At 40.9% G+C, this 22,889-nt stretch overlaps 1 protein-coding gene across 1 annotated transcript in view; it reads left to right on the top strand.

The window, feature by feature from the left end:
• The first annotated feature begins 202 nt into the window (after positions 1 to 202).
• The window catches only part of sparta (spartin a), a 23,495-nt gene continuing 808 nt past the window's right edge, over positions 203 to 22,889 (top strand). Inside the window, exons 1-7 of the mRNA XM_079804208.1 lie at positions 203 to 1,119; positions 17,264 to 17,458; positions 17,675 to 17,810; positions 18,995 to 19,189; positions 19,262 to 19,420; positions 21,913 to 22,003; positions 22,478 to 22,889. The exon at positions 22,478 to 22,889 is cut by the window's right edge and continues 808 nt beyond it. Coding sequence (XP_079660334.1) covers positions 460 to 1,119; positions 17,264 to 17,458; positions 17,675 to 17,810; positions 18,995 to 19,189; positions 19,262 to 19,420; positions 21,913 to 22,003; positions 22,478 to 22,706 — 1,665 coding nt within the window. The 5' untranslated portion in view covers positions 203 to 459 and the 3' untranslated portion in view covers positions 22,707 to 22,889. The remainder of the gene's footprint in view (positions 1,120 to 17,263; positions 17,459 to 17,674; positions 17,811 to 18,994; positions 19,190 to 19,261; positions 19,421 to 21,912; positions 22,004 to 22,477) is intronic.

Below are 22,889 nucleotides of genomic sequence, written 5' to 3' on the forward strand. Positions count from 1 at the left end.
TTAGAAATGCCAAAGGGCAGATCATTTTGTAAAATGATTTTGGTCTTAAATGTTTGTGAAGTCATTTTTCTGTGTGTTGGTGTGTATTGGGACAGTGACTGTGGTTTGATGGGGAAGGGCGCCCTCTAGCGATGAGTCCCGTGTGGAGCAGATTTACACTTTCTCAGATGTAAATGTGACACTAATGCAGGGTTAACACAGCGCTGAAGTGTGTGTGTGTGTGTCTGGAGATGAACAGGTTGAAGTTTTCTCCGGGTGTTACGCGCCCGCGGCGCCGGAGACCAGAGGCAATATGAAGTTTGGTTTGTGTTTTCTCCGTAATGTGGTCGAACCTGCTCGGTGACAGTGCAGAATGTCGTCAAGAGTTACTTCATGGGGAAAACCCGCGGGTGTGAAGTGTAGTTCGAGCAGCCGCGCTCTTTGGCTGTCACGCGTAAAGTCGTTCCTGCTGGCACGGGGATGGAGTCATCAGATCCCGACATCAGGACCATCCGGGCGAGCTATGGGGAAGCTCTGGAGTGTGTGACCTCGGGGCTTCAGTGTGATGAGGCGGGGAATAAGGAGAAGGCGCTTCTCCTGTACAGGCTGGGCCGGCGGCACCTCCTCACGGGGCTGCGGGTCAACACCCGGGGCGCGCGCTGCACCGGGCACTGCTGGGAGTGCGCGCGACACACGCAGACGAGGATGAACCAGACCCTGAGCACCATCAGCTCGCGTATCCAGGAGCTGGAGTCCACAGCGAGCCCTGCTCAGCGCCTCTACCCGACCCTCCAGGGCCCCCAGCGCTCCGCTCCAGGAGGGGCCCCCGCGCGCCCGGCCTCCCCCGCGGTGGGCATCCCTGCGCCCGCGGAGCTTCCTCCAGCCTACACGCCCCAGCCCACACACGGGCATCTGTCCCTCTCTCATGGAGCCACCAGGGCATTCCCAGCGGCTCCAAACCAGCGCCAGGCGTTTGCCCCAGTCAACCTCCGAGAGGCGGGCATGGAGACCCTGTTCCTGCCCCGCGGGGTGCAGATGTTCTTCGTGTCTGCCGAGGGTCACGTCAGCGCCCCGTCTTACCCCGGATACCTGCGGATCCTCATCTCCAGCAGCCCGGGCTCGGCTCCAGCCTACCTACAGGTACAGGCATCTGAATATGATGATCATGATGATTATTCTGTCTTATTCTCCAGCTGTGTTGTGTTTAACTAAAACTATGAGCAAACATCGTTGAAATGAATCGGAAATAATATAAATATTAAATTAAAAACAAACAAACAACTTCTTAAACGAAAATGAGAAATGAAATAAATGTTGAAGTACTAAAATTAATAAAACTGAAGTAAAAATAAATATGGGTATATAAAAAAAAACTACTAAAAATGGCAAATTATTTATAAATCGAAACTGAAAATATACAAATAAACATGTTCAAAATATTAATAAATACTGATGATACTAAATTAATTGGGACTTGTATTTGACTTGTCCATTAAATGCTTTCAATTCTGTTTGCTTTATGCTTAAAATAAGAAAAGAAGATTTTAACAATATTCTTAAAAGAAAAAAGACAAAAAGCGTTATTTTTAGTCTTATTATCCAGCTGTGTTGTTATTTTTAACTAAAACTATTAGTAAAAACAATCTGAAATAAAATAAAATATAAGTATTAAATGAAATTAATGTTTGAAGTACTAAAATAAAAATAAATATGGGAATATTAAAGAAAAAAACTAATAAAAATGGCAAAATCACGTTACATTATTTAATAAATCTAAGATTAAAATGAAAACTGAAAATATTAATAAATACTATATTTTATAAAAAATACTAAATTCATTGTTTTAAGCATAAAACATGCTTTGAATTCTATTTGACTTATGCTTAAAATAAGAAAAACTAACTTATAAACTTAAGTCAAGTCATCTTAGGCAAAAAATATATATATTTTTAAATATATATTTTTTTAAAGAAACTTCTAAAAAAGAATGATTCTGTCTTATTCTCCAGCTGTTGTTATTGTTAACTAAAACTATTAGTAAAAATCGCTGAAATAAATCTGAAATAAAATATAAATATTAAATGAAAAACTTAAACGAAGTTGACAAATTAAATAAATGTTGAAGTACTAAAATTAATAAAACTGAAATAAAAATAAATATGTGAATATAAAAAAACTAATACAATATATATTTTTAGTTTTAATTTTAATTTTAATATATCTAAAATTAAAACTAAAAAAATAATATATTATATAAATAATACTAAATTAATTATTTAAGCATAAAAAATGCTTTGATTTATGCTTAAAATAAGAAAAATGCTGAACGAAAAACAAACGTATAACGTTAAGTCTTAAGTCATCTTTTGAAAAAAAAAAAGATTTTAACTATTTTGTTTAAGAAGGTTTAGATATTTTTACTGGCAATAAAGACAAAAATATTGATTAAGAACAATTGTTGTCTTATTCCCCAGCTGTGTAGTTATTGTTAACTAAAATAGTTTAATAAATCTGAAATAAAATATAAATATTGAATGAAAAACCTAAACAACTTTAAAAAAAATGAAATACATGTTGAAGTACTAAAGTCAATAAAACTGAGAAGATGAGAAGAAAAAAAAGACAAAATCACGTGACAAGATTATATGAAAATATACAAATAAAATATGAATGAATACTATTATATAAATAATACTAAATGAATTGTGACTTGTATTATTCTTCTATTTAGGATAAAATGCTTTGATTTCTGCTGAAAGGAAAGTGTGTGTGTGAACTGTCATGTTTGTTCTGTGTTTCTGCTGTTCACACGCGTGTGGTGATGATCACATGACATGTGACATGTTTTCTGTAGTGTGTGTGAAGGGTTTGGTTATGAGCATCAGCTGAGATGACAGACACACACTCCTGAAACCGTGTGTCTTTACTCTGTTTTAGCTCTTCAACTCTTCCGACGGGTTTACAGTCACTCAGATCTGACAGAGTTAAAGATGTTTCGCTTTCATTTGTCAAAGGGTGTTTTTACAGCTCGTTCAGGCCCGCAGGAGCCAGTCCAACCGGACTCTGTGGTGTGTGTGTGTGTGTGTGTGTGTGTGTGTGAGTGTGTGTGTGAGTGTGTGTGAGTGTGTGTGTGTGATGCTCTTGTCACAGATGAAGCCAGGGCTCTGTGGTGTTTGAGGTGTGTGTGTGTGAGTGTGTGTGTGTGTGTGTGTGTGTGTGTGTGTGTGATGCTCTTGTCACAGATGAAGCCAGGGCTCTGTGGTGTTTGAGGTGTGTGTGTGTGAGTGTGTGTGTGTGTGTGTGTGTGTGTGTGTGTGATGCTCTTGTCACAGATGAAGCCAGGGCTCTGTGGTGTTTGAGGTGTGTGTGTGTGTGTGTGTGTGTGTGTGTGATGCTCTTGTCACAGATGAAGCCAGGGCTCTGTGGTGTTTGAGGTGTGTGTGTGTGTGTGTGTGTGAGTGTGTGTGTGTGTGTGTGTGTGTGTGTGTGATGCTCTTGTCACAGATGAAGCCGGGGCTCTGTGGTGTTTGAGGTGTGTGTGTGTGTGTGTGTGTGAGTGTGTGTGTGTGTGTGTGTGTGTGTGTGTGATGCTCTTGTCACAGATGAAGCCAGGGCTCTGTGGTGTTTGAGGTGTGTGTGAGTGTGTGTGTGTGTGTGATGCTCTTGTCACAGATGAAGCCGGGGCTCTGTGGTGTTTGAGGTGTGTGTGTGTGTGTGTGTGTGTGTGTGATGCTCTTGTCACAGATGAAACCAGGGCTCTGTGGTGTTTGAGGTGTGTGTGAGTGTGTGTGTGTGTGTGTGTGTGTGTGATGCTCTTGTCACAGATGAAGCCGGGGCTCTGTGGTGTTTGAGGTGTGTGTGTGTGTGTGTGTGTGTGTGTGTGTGTGTGTGATGCTCTTGTCACAGATGAAGCCGGGGCTCTGTGGTGTTTGAGGTGTTTGAGGTGTGTGTGTGTGTGTGTGTGTGTGTGATGCTCTTGTCACAGATGAAGCCGGGGCTCTGTGGTGTTTGAGGTGTGTGTGTGTGTGTGTGTGTGTGTGTGTGATGCTCTTGTCACAGATGAAGCCGGGGCTCTGTGGTGTTTGAGGTGTGTGTGTGTGAGTGTGTGTGTGTGTGTGTGTGTGTGTGTGATGCTCTTGTCACAGATGAAGCCAGGGCTCTGTGGTGTTTGAGGTGTGTGTGTGTGTGTGTGATGCTCTTGTCACAGATGAAGCCAGGGCTCTGTGGTGTTTGAGGTGTGTGTGTGTGTGTGTGTGTGTGTGATGCTCTTGTCACAGATGAAGCCAGGGCTCTGTGGTGTTTGAGGTGTGTGTGTGTGTGTGTGTGTGTGTGTGTGATGCTCTTGTCACAGATGAAGCCGGGGCTCTGTGGTGTTTGAGGTGTGTGTGTGTGTGTGTGTGTGTGTGTGATGCTCTTGTCACAGATGAAGCCGGGGCTCTGTGGTGTTTGAGGTGTGTGTGTGTGTGTGTGTGATGCTCTTGTCACAGATGAAGCCAGGGCTCTGTGGTGTTTGAGGTGTGTGTGTGTGTGTGTGTGCGTGTGTGTGTGTGTGATGCTCTTGTCACAGATGAAGCCGGGGCTCTGTGGTGTTTGAGGTGTGTGTGTGTGTGTGTGTGTGTGTGTGTGTGTGTGTGATGCTCTTGTCACAGATGAAGCCGGGGCTCTGTGGTGTTTGAGGTGTGTGTGTGTGTGTGTGTGTGTGTGTGTGTGTGTGTGTGTGTGTGTGTGTGTGTGTGTGTGTGTGTGATGCTCTTGTCACAGATGAAGCCGGGGCTCTGTGGTGTTTGAGGTGTGTGTGTGTGTGTGTGTGTGTGTGTGTGTGTGTGTGTGTGTGTGTGTGATGCTCTTGTCACAGATGAAGCCGGGGCTCTTTGTACGCAGTCGCTCTGCTCGCTGTTTCAGCAAATAGAAGTGTGAATAGCTGACTGTGGCTTTGGCTGATGTCCAGTCTGAGGGCCGACCGCTGGCCACATCTGATGGAGGACAGAACCGCTGCTGGTGTCCACACGGCTCTTTTGTCCCACTTTAGCCGTCCAGAACAAAGGCTGGCATTCGGAGCGGCCATCAAATTCCAGTCTCAGTTGACCCTCATGCAGTCGAGGTCAGAATTATCGACCCCGCTGGTGAATATGAGCAAAGATGGCTGTAGAAATTAATCTGCATCGTTTATCCTTCAGATCTTCCACTCAAAAAAATCATCTTTCATTGAAGGGAAACAATTGAAACTCTCACATTATGAAACAAAAGTTTTTCTCCAATGTCAGATCTTGTCCAGCTCTTCTGTAATGCCTGATGAGTTCAGAGATCATTCCCTCAGATCGCAGCTCTTCATCACTCATTCTCTACAGGGTTCAGCTCAGGAACTGGGACTTCATTCTGTGCTCAGTGACACATTTCTGTGTTTGTTTTGGATCATTGTCCTGAAGGAAGATCCAACCACGGCTCATTCTGATTTGTTGGTATTTGCTATAATCCATGATGCCATGAACAAGATGTCCAGGACCTCCACCAAAAAAACAGGCCTCAACATTAACCTCTTAAGAGGATTTGGCTGACTCCAATGTAAAAGCTTCCCATACACACACACACACACACACACACACACACACACACACACACACACACACACACACACACACACACACACACACACACACACACACACACACACACACACACACACACATGTTGGGTTTTCATGTTTTATGGGGACTTTCCATAGGCGTAATGGTTTTTATACTGTATAAACTGTATATTCTATCCCCTTACACTGCCCCTGCCCCTAAACCTAACCCATCACACACACACACACACACACACACACACACACACACACACACACACACACACACACACACACACACACACACTGCCCCTAGACCTACCCATCACACACACACACACACACACACACACACACACTGCCCCTAGACCTACCCATCACACACACACACACACACACACACACACACACACACACACACACACACACACACACACACACACTGCCCCTGCCCCTAAACCTACCCATCACACACACACACACACACACACACACACTGCCCCTGCCCCTAAACCTACCCATCACACACACACACACACACACACACACACACACACACACACACACACACACACACTGCCCCTGCCCCTAAACCTACCCATCACACACACACACACACACTGCCCCTGCCCCTAAACCTACCCATCACACACACACACACACACACACTGCCCCTGCCCCTAAACCTACCCATCACACACACACACACACACACACTGCCCCTGCCCCTAAACCTACCCATCACACACACACACACACACACTGCCCCTGCCCCTAAACCTACCCATCACACACACACACACACACACACTGCCCCTGCCCCTAAACCTACCCATCACACACACACACACACACACACTGCCCCTGCCCCTAAACCTACCCATCACACACACACACACACACACACACACACACACACACACACACACACACACACACACACACACACACACACTGCCCCTGCCCCTAAACCTACCCATCACACACACACACACACACTGCCCCTACCCATCACAGGAGACATTCTGCATTTTTACATTTTCAAAAAACATCACTTAGTCTGATTTATAAGATGTTTTCCTCATGGGGACCCAAAATGTCCCCACAAGGACGAGGATTTCGGATATTGCCATCTTTGTGGGGACATTTTGTCCCCATAACATAGGGATTACCCCCCCCCACACACACACACACACACACAGTGTCTCTAAACACACAATACTGGTGTCATTTTTACAGGAAACCCTTTGACGTTACACAAACCACTGCTAAAAGTGATACACGTGAGTATATGTTGTCTGAGCTGTAATAAACCCCCATAAAAGAAGCGCTTTTTGATTTTTTTGGGTTATAAATTCATTTTTGAAGTGTGTAGTGTGTGTTAACTGAGATATGCTGGAAACAGCCGGAGCGGTCTGCAGGGTGCTAGAGCACACGGGCCTGAGAGAGATAATTTATCTCCAAAAATAAAAAAACACCTCTTTTGTTAGTTTGTTTATTATATCACACACACTATATACTATAATATTTATCACTTTCAGGAGTGTTTTTTGTAATTTCAGGGTTTTCTGTAAAATGACACTGGATATTGCGTTTATACCACTGTATATGGGAGACTTACGCGGAAATTACATAAAGTCTTCTTCCTCCATTCAGATCCTTTTGAATAAATCTTGCAGTGTTTGCTGCCATCTAGTGGAAACGGCCGGAACTGTCTGCAGGGTGCTAGAGCTCACAGAGTTACTCAACAATGAATTTATAACCAAAAAAATAAAAAAGCGTCTCTTTTTTGGGGGGTTATTACAGCTCAGACAACATATACTCACATGTTTATCACTTTTAGCAGTGGTTTGTGTAACGTCAAAGGGTTTCCTGTAAAATGACACCAGTGTTGTTTCTGAATGAGCGAGGAGGATTTCCCCAAACATCTTGTGCTGATGTAGGAGCATCTCTGACCCTTGAGAGCCTTTGTCCGCTCAAACGCTCCTCCTCTCGTTCATTAGGACCACACACACACACACACACACACACACACACACACACACATACACACGTCCTCTTCCAGATTCAGAACATCTTTAGTGGATTGAACTTCTTCATTATTGCCCTGATGGTGGAAATGGGGATTTTCAGTGCTTTAGCTCTTTTCTTATTGTGTGAAGCTCAACAATCTTTAGCTGCACATCAGAACTATATTCTGTGCTTTTACTCATTGTGATGATGATTGAGGGAATTTGGCCTTTGTGTTTCCTCATATTTACACTCCTGTTGAACAGGAAGTCATGGCTGGATAATCTCATGCTCATAATCACACTGGCAGGGCTCTCAAGTTTTGAACTGAGTTCAGAGTGAGATTTTGACGACGACAGAAGGGGTTTGGGTGGGGACGGGGTTCTGATCTGAAAAATTAATAAATAATAATATTTTTTATTATTTTTTATTTTCTATTTTAGTATTAATTCTTGCATTTCTCTATTTGAAAGATGTCAGGGAAGAGGCAAATTAATAATCCATAATAATTTGGAATATATATATATATATATGTGTGTATATATGTTTTTTTTTTTTTTTTTTTCAGAATTTACTGTGTTGTAAATATAATTTATTCTGAAGCAGTAGTCTCACCAGTGTTCAATCAGCTTTGACATATTTAAATCTGCATATCTTTGATATTTTTATCTTTTATGAAGGGCATTTCCCCATAATATTATTAAATATAGGCTATGCTTCAGCTTTCATTTTATATTCTTAAATTTGATCTATTAATTAAATTAGAATAAGACACTGTACGGCTATTGCCAATCAAAATAAATAATTTACACTGAAAAATGTTATGAGATTGTTTTAAATATTTTTGAATATACAAATAAGAAATGTTGGAAAGAAAAAACATTAAACTAAACCACCAGTAGGTGGCAGAATGTAAACGTTGTTGTTGCTGGAGTATCCGGATACAGCAATGCTATTTTCTGATTGGCTGTTTGGTAGCTGTATTTTTTATTTGATTGGCTGGTGCGTGGCAGGGCCTTCTGAACTCTATGTGGAACTCACTTGATTCCTCTTAATAGCAGCGCAACTTGGTGGGCATTATCCTGAAAATTTCTCTGCGTGAGAAATACAAGGTGTGGTGTGTGAGCGTGTGAACGGGTTGAAATGCGTGAGAGCCCTGCACTGGTGTGATAAAACTGTTCCAGAGTTTAGGAGCTAAATAGGAAAAGGATCGAGCGCCTGCAGTTGATTTGGATATTCTCGGTATGATCAACTGGCCAGAGTTTAGAGAGCGCAGTAGACGTGATGGAGTATAATGTGTTAAGAGCTCGCTCAAGTACTGGAGATAAACCATTTAGTGCTTTGTAAGTAATAAGCAAGATTTTAAAATGTATGCGATGTTTAATAGGCAGCCAGTGCAGTGTTGACAGAACTGGGCTAATATGGTCATACTTCCTGGTTCTAGTAAGAACTCGAGCTGCTGCGTTTTGGACCAGCTGGAGTTTGTTTATTAGGCGAGCAGGGCAACCACCCAGTAGAGCATTACAATAATCTAACCTTGAGGTCATAAACATTACAATAATCTACAGCTCATCAACATTACAATAATCTACAGCTCATCAACATTACAATAATCTACAACTCATCAACATTACAATAATCTACAGCTCATGAACATTACAATAATCTACAGCTCATGAACATTACAATAATCTACAGCTCATCAACATTACAATAATCTACAGCTCATCAACATTACAATAACCTACAGCTCATCAACATTACAATAATCTACAGCTCATCATCATTACAATAATCTACAGCTCATCAACATTACAATAATCTACAGCTCATCATCATTACAATAATCTACAGCTCATCAACATTACAATAATCTACAGCTCATCATCATTACAATAATCTACAGCTCATCAACATTACAATAATCTACAGCTCATCAACATTACAATAATCTACAGCTCATCATCATTACAATAATCTACAGCTCATCAACATTACAATAATCTACAGCTCATCAACATTACAATAACCTACAGCTCATCAACATTACAATAATCTACAGCTCATCATCATTACAATAATCTACAGCTCATCATCATTACAATAATCTACAGCTCATCAATATTACAATAATCTACAGCTCATCAACATTACAATAATCTACAGCTCATGAACATTACAATAATCTACAGCTCATCAACATTACAATAATCTACAGCTCATCAACATTACAATAATCTACAGCTCATGAACATTACAATAATCTACAGCTCATCAACATTACAATAATCTACAGCTCATGAACATTACAATAATCTACAGCTCATCAACATTACAATAATCTACAGCTCATCAACATTACAATAATCTACAGCTCATCAACATTACAATAATCTACAGCTCATCAACATTACAATAATCTACAGCTCATCAACATTACAATAATCTACAGCTCATCAACATTACAATAATCTACAGCTCATCATCATTACAATAATCTACAGCTCATCATCATTACAATAATCTACAGCTCATCAACATTACAATAATCTACAGCTCATCAACATTACAATAATCTACAGCTCATCAACATTACAATAATCTACAGCTCATCAACATTACAATAATCTACAGCTCATCATCATTACAATAATCTACAGCTCATCAACATTACAATAATCTACAGCTCATCAACATTACAATAATCTACAGCTCATGAACATTACAATAATCTACAGCTCATCAACATTACAATAATCTACAGCTCATCATCATTACAATAATCTACAGCTCATCAACATTACAATAATCTACAGCTCATCAACATTACAATAATCTACAGCTCATGATCATTACAATAATCTACAGCTCATCAACATTACAATAATCTACAGCTCATCAACATTACAATAATCTACAGCTCATCAACATTACAATAATCTACAACTCATCAACATTACAATAATCTACAGCTCATCAACATTACAATAATCTACAGCTCATCAACATTACAATAATCTACAGCTCATCAACATTACAATAATCTACAGCTCATGAACATTACAATAATCTACAGCTCATCAACATTACAATAATCTACAGCTCATCAACATTACAATAATCTACAGCTCATCAACATTACAATAATCTACAGCTCATCAACATTACAATAATCTACAGCTCATGAACATTACAATAATCTACAGCTCATCAACATTACAATAATCTACAGCTCATGAACATTACAATAATCTACAGCTCATCAACATTACAATAATCTACAGCTCATCAACATTACAATAATCTACAGCTCATCAACATTACAATAATCTACAGCTCATGAACATTACAATAATCTACAGCTCATCATCATTACAATAATCTACAGCTCATCAACATTACAATAATCTACAGCTCATCAACATTACAATAATCTACAGCTCATGAACATTACAATAATCTACAGCTCATGAACATTACAATAATCTACAGCTCATGAACATTACAATAATCTACAGCTCATCAACATTACAATAATCTACAGCTCATGAACATTACAATAATCTACAGCTCATGAACATTACAATAATCTACAGCTCATGAACATTACAATAATCTACAGCTCATGAACATTACAATAATCTACAGCTCATGAACATTACAATAATCTACAGCTCATCAACATTACAATAATCTACAGCTCATGAACATTACAATAATCTACAGCTCATGAACATTACAATAATCTACAGCTCATCAACATTACAATAATCTACAGCTCATGAACATTACAATAATCTACAGCTCATCAACATTACAATAATCTACAGCTCATGAACATTACAATAATCTACAGCTCATGAACATTACAATAATCTACAGCTCATGAACATTACAATAATCTACAGCTCATGAACATTACAATAATCTACAGCTCATCAACATTACAATAATCTACAGCTCATGAACATTACAATAATCTACAGCTCATCAACATTACAATAATCTACAGCTCATCAACATTACAATAATCTACAGCTCATGAACATTACAATAATCTACAGCTCATCAACATTACAATAATCTACAGCTCATCAGCATTACAATAATCTACAGCTCATCAACATTACAATAATCTACAGCTCATCAACATTACAATAATCTACAGCTCATGAACATTACAATAATCTACAGCTCATCAACATTACAATAATCTACAGCTCATCAACATTACAATAATCTACAGCTCATCAACATTACAATAATCTACAGCTCATGAACATTACAATAATCTACAGCTCATCAACATTACAATAATCTACAGCTCATCAACATTACAATAATCTACAGCTCATGAACATTACAATAATCTACAACTCATCAACATTACAATAATCTACAGCTCATGAACATTACAATAATCTACAGCTCATGAACATTACAATAATCTACAGCTCATCAACATTACAATAATCTACAGCTCATGAACATTACAATAATCTACAGCTCATCAACATTACAATAATCTACAGCTCATGAACATTACAATAATCTACAGCTCATGAACATTACAATAATCTACAGCTCATCAACATTACAATAATCTACAGCTCATGAACATTACAATAATCTACAACTCATCAACATTACAATAATCTACAGCTCATGAACATTACAATAATCTACAGCTCATGAACATTACAATAATCTACAGCTCATCAACATTACAATAATCTACAGCTCATGAACATTACAATAATCTACAGCTCATGAACATTACAATAATCTACAGCTCATCAACATTACAATAATCTACAGCTCATGAACATTACAATAATCTACAGCTCATCAACATTACAATAATCTACAGCTCATGAACATTACAATAATCTACAGCTCATGAACATTACAATAATCTACAGCTCATCAACATTACAATAATCTACAGCTCATGAACATTACAATAATCTACAGCTCATGAACATTACAATAATCTACAGCTCATCAACATTACAATAATCTACAGCTCATGAACATTACAATAATCTACAGCTCATGAACATTACAATAATCTACAGCTCATCAACATTACAATAATCTACAGCTCATGAACATTACAATAATCTACAGCTCATCAACATTACAATAATCTACAGCTCATGAACATTACAATAATCTACAGCTCATGAACATTACAATAATCTACAGCTCATCAACATTACAATAATATACAGCTCATCAACATTACAATAATCTACAGCTCATCAGCATTACAATAATCTACAGCTCATCAACATTACAATAATCTACAGCTCATGAACATTACAATAATCTACAGCTCATGAACATTACAATAATCTACAGCTCATCAACATTACAATAATCTACAGCTCATCAACATTACAATAATCTACAGCTCATCAACATTACAATAATCTACAGCTCATCAACATTACAATAATCTACAGCTCATGAACATTACAATAATCTACAGCTCATCAACATTACAATAATCTACAGCTCATGAACATTACAATAATCTACAGCTCATCAACATTACAATAATCTACAGCTCATCAGCATTACAATAATCTACAGCTCATCAACATTACAATAATCTACAGCTCATCAACATTACAATAATCTACAGCTCATGAACATTACAATAATCTACAGCTCATGAACATTACAATAATCTACAGCTCATCAACATTACAATAATCTACAGCTCATCAACATTACAATAATCTACAGCTCATGAACATTACAATAATCTACAGCTCATCAACATTACAATAATCTACAGCTCATCAGCATTACAATAATCTACAGCTCATCAACATTACAATAATCTACAGCTCATCAACATTACAATAATCTACAGCTCATGAACATTACAATAATCTACAGCTCATCAACATTACAATAATCTACAGCTCATGAACATTACAATAATCTACAGCTCATCAACATTACAATAATCTACAGCTCATCAACATTACAATAATCTACAGCTCATGAACATTACAATAATCTACAGCTCATCAACATTACAATAATCTACAGCTCATCAACATTACAATAATCTACAGCTCATCAACATTACAATAATCTACAACTCATCAACATTACAATAATCTACAGCTCATGAACATTACAATAATCTACAGCTCATGAACATTACAATAATCTACAGCTCATCAACATTACAATAATCTACAGCTCATGAACATTACAATAATCTACAGCTCATGAACATTACAATAATCTACAGCTCATGAACATTACAATAATCTACAGCTCATCAACATTACAATAATCTACAGCTCATCAACATTACAATAATCTACAGCTCATCAGCATTACAATAATCTACAGCTCATCAACATTACAATAATCTACAGCTCATCAACATTACAATAATCTACAGCTCATCAACATTACAATAATCTACAGCTCATCAACATTACAATAATCTACAGCTCATCAACATTACAATAATCTACAGCTCATCAACATTACAATAATCTACAGCTCATGAACATTACAATAATCTACAGCTCATCAACATTACAATAATCTACAGCTCATCAACATTACAATAATCTACAGCTCATCAACATTACAATAATCTACAGCTCATCAACATTACAATAATCTACAGCTCATCAACATTACAATAATCTACAGCTCATCAACATTACAATAATCTACAGCTCATCAACATTACAATAATCTACAGCTCATCAACATTACAATAATCTACAGCTCATCATCATTACAATAATCTACAGCTCATCAACATTACAATAATCTACAGCTCATGAACATTACAATAATCTACAGCTCATCAACATTACAATAATCTACAGCTCATGATCATTACAATAATCTACAGCTCATGAACATTACAATAATCTACAGCTCATCAACATTACAATAATCTACAGCTCATCAACATTACAATAATCTACAGCTCATGAACATTACAATAATCTACAGCTCATGAACATTACAATAATCTACAGCTCATCAACATTACAATAATCTACAGCTCATGAACATTACAATAATCTACAGCTCATCAACATTACAATAATCTACAGCTCATGAACATTACAATAATCTACAGCTCATCAACATTACAATAATCTACAGCTCATCAACATTACAATAATCTACAGCTCATCAACATTACAATAATCTACAGCTCATCAACATTACAATAATCTACAGCTCATCAACATTACAATAATCTACAGCTCATCAACATTACAATAATCTACAGCTCATCAACATTACAATAATCTACAGCTCATCAACATTACAATAATCTACAGCTCATCAACATTACAATAATCTACAGCTCATCAACATTACAATAATCTACAGCTCATCAACATTACAATAATCTACAGCTCATCAACATTACAATAATCTACAGCTCATCAACATTACAATAATCTACAGCTCATCAACATTACAATAATCTACAGCTCATCAACATTACAATAATCTACAGCTCATCAACATTACAATAATCTACAGCTCATCAACATTACAATAATCTACAGCTCATCAACATTACAATAATCTACAGCTCATGAACATTACAATAATCTACAGCTCATGAACATTACAATAATCTACAGCTCATCAACATTACAATAATCTACAGCTCATGAACATTACAATAATCTACAGCTCATCAACATTACAATAATCTACAGCTCATGAACATTACAATAATCTACAGCTCATGAACATTACAATAATCTACAGCTCATCAACATTACAATAATCTACAGCTCATGAACATTACAATAATCTACAGCTCATCAACATTACAATAATCTACAGCTCATCAACATTACAATAATCTACAGCTCATGAACATTACAATAATCTACAGCTCATCAACATTACAATAATCTACAGCTCATGAACATTACAATAATCTACAGCTCATCAACATTACAATAATCTACAGCTCATGAACATTACAATAATCTACAGCTCATCAACATTACAATAATCTACAGCTCATGAACATTACAATAATCTACAGCTCATCAACATTACAATAATCTACAGCTCATCAACATTACAATAATCTACAGCTCATCAACATTACAATAATCTACAGCTCATCAACATTACAATAATCTACAGCTCATCAACATTACAATAATCTACAGCTCATCAACATTACAATAATCTACAGCTCATCAACATTACAATAATCTACAGCTCATCAACATTACAATAATCTACAGCTCATCAACATTACAATAATCTACAGCTCATCAACATTACAATAATCTACAGCTCATGAACATTACAATAATCTACAGCTCATGAACATTACAATAATCTACAGCTCATCAACATTACAATAATCTACAGCTCATCAACATTACAATAATCTACAGCTCATCAACATTACAATAATCTACAGCTCATGAACATTACAATAATCTACAGCTCATGAACATTACAATAATCTACAGCTCATCAACATTACAATAATCTACAGCTCATGAACATTACAATAATCTACAGCTCATCAACATTACAATAATCTACAGCTCATGAACATTACAATAATCTACAGCTCATGAACATTACAATAATCTACAGCTCATCAACATTACAATAATCTACAGCTCATCAACATTACAATAATCTACAGCTCATGAACATTACAATAATCTACAGCTCATCAACATTACAATAATCTACAGCTCATGATCATTACAATAATCTACAGCTCATGAACATTACAATAATCTACAGCTCATCAACATTACAATAATCTACAGCTCATGAACATTACAATAATCTACAGCTCATCAACATTACAATAATCTACAGCTCATCAACATTACAATAATCTACAGCTCATCAACATTACAATAATCTACAGCTCATGAACATTACAATAATCTACAGCTCATGAACATTACAATAATCTACAGCTCATCAACATTACAATAATCTACAGCTCATCAACATTACAATAATCTACAGCTCATCAACATTACAATAATCTACAGCTCATCAACATTACAATAATCTACAGCTCATCAACATTACAATAATCTACAGCTCATCAACATTACAATAATCTACAGCTCATCAACATTACAATAATCTACAGCTCATCAACATTACAATAATCTACAGCTCATGAACATTACAATAATCTACAGCTCATGAACATTACAATAATCTACAGCTCATCAACATTACAATAATCTACAGCTCATCAACATTACAATAATCTACAGCTCATCAACATTACAATAATCTACAGCTCATCAACATTACAATAATCTACAGCTCATCAACATTACAATAATCTACAGCTCATCAACATTACAATAATCTACAGCTCATCAACATTACAATAATCTACAGCTCATGAACATTACAATAATCTACAGCTCATCAACATTACAATAATCTACAGCTCATCAACATTACAATAATCTACAGCTCATCAACATTACAATAATCTACAGCTCATCAGCATTACAATAATCTACAGCTCATCAACATTACAATAATCTATCGCTCATGAACGACTCAACTCACTGTTATTGAGAGCATGTGCTGTTATATTTTCTGTTCCTCAGGCTCTCCTGAACCCCAGTTTCAGATGTTCTGGTGTAAAAGATCATGTACAGTAAAAGAGTCTGTGTTCTGCAGGTGTGTGATTGGATCTACCCGCTGTACCCCGACTCTCCAGTCTTACTGAGCAACAGAGGCGTGTTCACGTTTCCTGACGCCACAGCCGCCGCGCCGGGGTCCTACGTCGGGGTCGTGCTGTCCTCGGATCTGCCTGCGGCGGACAGGGATCTGTTCCAGGAACAGCTGTCAGTGCTGGCACAGCTCAGGGTCCAGGTAATCAGTCTCACCTCGGACTTCGGATCTATGCATTTAGTTTTGTATAACTTCAAAATCCAGTCATTTCAATATGAATTCATGTGGTTTGGTTTGAGCGGGTTTGAGCGGGCCACACAAATCTGCTGCACTGATGAACACTTGGTTTGAAAGTGCTTTGTTCATTCCTGGTCCTGCGACCTCGTACTGGTTATAACTGAGGCCTTTTTATTTCAGGTGGATGAAGAGGAAGGTGGTGCGACGGGAACAGACCAGACCCTGAGCGAGAAGATCCCTCCTTCAGACACAGCAGGAGCCGAGGAGAAAACTGCTCCTGAGTGGAGCGAAAAAATGTCTCAGAGCATCTTATCAGGTCTGAACTTACAACCCCAACCTGGAGTGATGATGGGCAGCTCATTGTGTGTTTGTTTCATTTACTGAAGTAGAATAAATTAGGAAGGATTTATCTAAAGGATTATTAGGAACACTTGTTCAATTTCTCATTAATGCAATTATCTAATCAACCAATCACATGGCAGTTGCTTCAATGCATTTAGGGGTGTGGTCCTGGTCAATCTCCTGAACTCCACACTGAATGTCGGAATGGGAAAGAAAGGAGATTTAAGACATTTTGAGCGTGGCATGGTTGTTGGTGCCAGACGGGCCGGTCTGAGTATTTCACAATCTGCTCAGTTACTGGGATTTTCACCCACAACCATTTCTAGGGTTTACAAAGAATGGAGTGAAAAGGGAAAAGCATCCAGTATGCGGCAGTCCTGTGGGCGAAAATGCCTTGTTGATGCTAGAGGTCATGGGCCGACTGATTCAAGCTGATAGAAGAGCAACTTTGACTGAAATAACCACTCGTTACAACCGAGGTCTGCAGCAAAGCATTTGTGAAGCCACAACACACACAACCTTGAGGCGGATGGGCTACAACAGCAGAAGACCCCACCGGGTACCACTCATCTACACTACAAAGAGGAAAAAGAGGCGACAATTTGCACCAAAATTGCACCAAGACTGTAAAAATGTTGCCTGGTCTGATGAGTCTGGATTTCTGTTGAGACATTCAGATGGTAGAGTCAGAATTTGGCGTAAACAGAATGAGAACATGGATCCATCATGCCTTGTTCCCACTGTGCAGGCTGGTGGTGGTGGTGTAATGGTGTGGGGGATGTTTTCTTGGCACACTTTAGGCCCCTTAGTGCCAATTGGGCATGGTTTAAATGCCACGGCCTACCTGAGCATTGTTTCTGCCCATGTCCATCCCTTTATGAGCACCATGTCCCCATCCTCTGATGGCTACTTCCAGCAGGATAATGCACCGTCACAAATCTCCATCAACTGCAAGATGCTCTCCTATCAATATGGGCCAACATTTCTAAAGAATGCTTTCAGCAGCTTGTTGAGTCAATGCCACGTAGAATTAAGGCAGTTCTGAAGGCGAAAGGGTCAAACACAGTATTAGTGTGTGTTCCTAATAATCCTTTAGGTGAGTGTATTTCAGAGAATTGGTTATCCTTATTGAGGTGTTGTGGTGATTTCTCTCCGCAGGGACGTCCTGGCTGGGTCGAGGGCTTGTGCGAGGAGCTGATGCCACGGGGAAAGCGATCCAGAGAGGAGCCACTAAACTGCGAGAGAACATCACTCCGGAGGAGACGCCAGCAGAGGTCAGCCCTAAGGTCACCAAGGGCCTAAACGCAGCCAAGACGGCGACAGGGGGCGCTGTGAAAGTCAGCCAGTTCCTCGGTAAACAGGGCTTAGATGTATAGCCTGTTGTATGTGTCCTGTACAGATGTGTAACTGTGTCTTCTTCCCCAGTGGATGGAGTCGCTACTGTGGCAGGTCGAGTTGGGAAAGAACTGGCTCCACACGTGAAGAAACACGGAAGCAAACTCATCCCAGAATCCCTGAAGAAAAACAAAGACGGCTGCTCCAAAATGGATGGAGCCAAGCTAGTGGCAGGAAGCAGCATACAGGGTAAGCCAATGCATCATGTGCCAGGAAAGGCTTCCAACAAGAAACAGATAAAGCTACAGCAGAACCTGACGGATGTTCATTAATGCCAAACGTCATCAATAACTGGATTTTAGGCTTTTGACAGATGTTTGTCAAATGTATTAACGTTTGACATTAGACTTTACGCATTTCCTGTTTATATTTTTCCCCAAATATAAACAAACGCCCGTTCCAACGCACACACGGCATATTCAGAAAAAAATGTCAAAGCACACGGCAAGTGTTATGATCATTTTAAAACATTCACTGTATGTAATAGATCATCTAAATCCATTAAGTTCAGGAACACTGAAGAAATATTTTCAGGGAAAGATTTATGAAGCATGTTGTGTGATATTTGGGGAGCAGCATTTTGACGAGACAATGACACCTCTGGCCATTGCGTTGGGTCGTTTGTCCAGTCACACATACTGTACGGACAATCTGACTCCGGTTTTTTATGTATGTTGCTCTGTCGAGTGGCAGAAGTGATTCTACATTGGAAATTCATGGTGTTAACCCAGTATAGCCTGTGTCAGGGGAATGGATTGTTTTGCACCACGTCACACCCCACGCCCCACCTCAGGCCACACTTCGCGCCACACCTCGCCACATGCACCACGCCATGCCCCACCATGCCCCGCCTCAGGCCACACTTCACGCCTTGCCACATGCACCACGCCATGCCCCGCCTCAGGCCACGCTTCACGCCTTGCCACATGCACCACGCCATGCCCCACCATGCCCCGCCTCAGGCCACGCTTCACGCCTTGCCACATGCACCACGCCATGCCCCGCCTCAGGCCACGCTTCACGCCTTGCCACATGCACCACGCCATGCCCCGCCTCAGGCCACGCTACACGCCTTGCCACATGCACCACACAATGCCCCACCATGCCCCGCCTCAGGCCACGCTTCACGCCTTGCCACATGCACCACACAATGCCCCACCATGCCCCACCTCAGGCCACACTTCAAGCCTGGCCACATGCACCACACAATGCCCCACCATGCCCCACCTCAGGCCACGCTTCACACCTGGCCACATGCACCACGCCATGCCCCACCATGCCCCGCCTCAGGCCACACTTCATGCCTTGCCACATGCACCACGCCATGCCCCACCATGCCCCAACTCAGGCCACGCTTCACGCCTGGCCACATGCACCACACAATGCCCCACCATGCCCCGCCTCAGGCCACGCTTCACGCCTGGCCACATGCACCACGCCATGCCCCACCATGCCCCGCCTCAGGCCACGCTTCACGCCTTGCCACATGCACCACGCAATGCCCCACCATGCCCCGCCTCAGGCCACGCTTCACGCCTGGCCACATGCACCACGCCATGCCCCACCATGCCCCACCTCAGGCCACGCTTCACGCCTGGCCACATGCACCACGCCATGCCCCACCATGCCCCACCTCAGGCCACGCTTCACGCCTGGCCACATGCACCACGCCATGCCCCACCATGCCCCGCCTCAGGCCACGCTTCACGCCTGGCCACATGCACCACGCCATGCCCCACCATGCCCCGCCTCAGGCCACGCTTCACGCCTTGCCACATGCACCACGCCATGCCCCACCATGCCCCGCCTCAGGCCACGCTACACGCCTTGCCACATGCACCACACCATGCCCCGCCATGCCCCGCCTCAGGCCACGCTTCACGCCTTGCCACATGCACCACGCCATGTCCCACCATGCCCCACCTCAGGCCACGCTACACGCCTGGCCACATGCACCACGCCATGCCCCACCATGCCCCACCTCAGGCCACGCTTCACGCCTGGCCACATGCACCACGCCATGCCCCACCATGCCCCACCTCAGGCCACGCTTCACGCCTGGCCACATGCACCACGCCATGCCCCACCATGCCCCGCCTCAGGCCACGCTACACGCCTTGCCACATGCACCACACAATGCCCCACCATGCCCCGCCTCAGCCCACGCTACACGCCTTGCCACATGCACCACGCCATGCCCCACCATGCCCCACCTCAGGCCACGCTTCACGCCTTGCCACATGCACCACACCATGCCCCGCCATGCCCCACCTCAGGCCACGCTTCACGCCTTGCCACATGCACCACGCCATGCCCCACCATGCCCCGCCTCAGGCCACGCTACACGCCTGGCCACATGCACCACACCATGCCCCGCCATGCCCCGCCACACCCCATGCCACGCCCTGTGTCATCCACGCCCCGCCGTGCTCCACACCACGCCCCACCACATGTATTTAAAAAAAAAAAAGTACCCTCATGACTGGTTTTGTGGTCCAGGGTCACAAATATGTATTGATGTTTTTTGTCTTTGTACAAAGTAATTGATACTTTATGTCTGCTGGGTTGAGGAATGGGTTGTTTTGGGGTCTTGACTGCATTAAAATCTGAATAAATAATTTAATCTTAATCTTAAAAAATAGACCTTGTTCAAAAAAAGCTAACTGTGTTGTAATCTTCAGGTTTCTCGACTCTCTGGTCCAGTCTGGAGACAGCAGCCAAAACTGTTGGCAAAAGTATAACATCAGAGACGGTGACGACTGTGAGACACAAGTATGTGTTTGTTTATTCTTCAGGACTCGCGTCTCTCTCTCTTCTGCTTTCCTGTGATTCTTCCTGATCCTGCTGTTTCTTCATTTACCTCTTTAACCTTTGGGAAGTGGTTTAATTTACTGTCTCCTGTTGCTTTTTCAGATACAGGGGTCTAGGAAACCTCCTGGACCCTCCTAGCAGAATATAAATGGTGGCGGGTAAACACACACACTGCCGTTTCTTTGACTAGCGTTGAGCTCACACACACACACACACACACACACCTGCGTGCCTCATTCCCCTGAGCGCTCAGAGCTTGTTCTTATCAGCGGTCTGTCCGCGTGCTTTGTGAATTAAAACTGAGGTGGATGCAACATTTTGTCGTCTTCTGTTCATTTTCAAACACATTTTCTAACATTTGCGCTGGACTCAGCAGTCAGGCGATGTTTACTCTGTCCGGTCCGGTGTGTGTGTGTGTGTGTGTGTTCTGCTCAGGTATGGAGACGAGGCGGGACAGGCGGCAGACACGGCGGTAACATCTGCTGTCAATGTGGGCATCACCGCCTTTAATGTGGACAATCTGGGCATCAAGGGTGTGCTGAAGGCCACGGGCAAACACACTGCTAAAGCTCTGGTGAAGGACACAGAGGAGAAGGAGAAGGAGAAGGAGAAGGAGAAGGAGAAGGAGAAGACGCCTCAGAGAGGGCAGGAGAAGAAAAAATAATGAATGTTGTCTTGTAGCACAAAAATTATGATTTTTTATTGATGATTATTGATCTTATACTGTGCGATGTTTACAGAAAGATGAACTGAGACACTTAATCTTCCAGCCGTTCGGAAAGATGATGTTTCTATTCCACCCTAAAAAATGCGGGTTGAAAATGGACTATACGCTGGTGTTGTTCAC

The sequence above is a fragment of the Gobio gobio genome (genome assembly GCF_949357685.1).
Source record: "Gobio gobio genome assembly, chromosome: 22".
NCBI lineage: Eukaryota > Metazoa > Chordata > Actinopteri > Cypriniformes > Gobionidae > Gobio > Gobio gobio.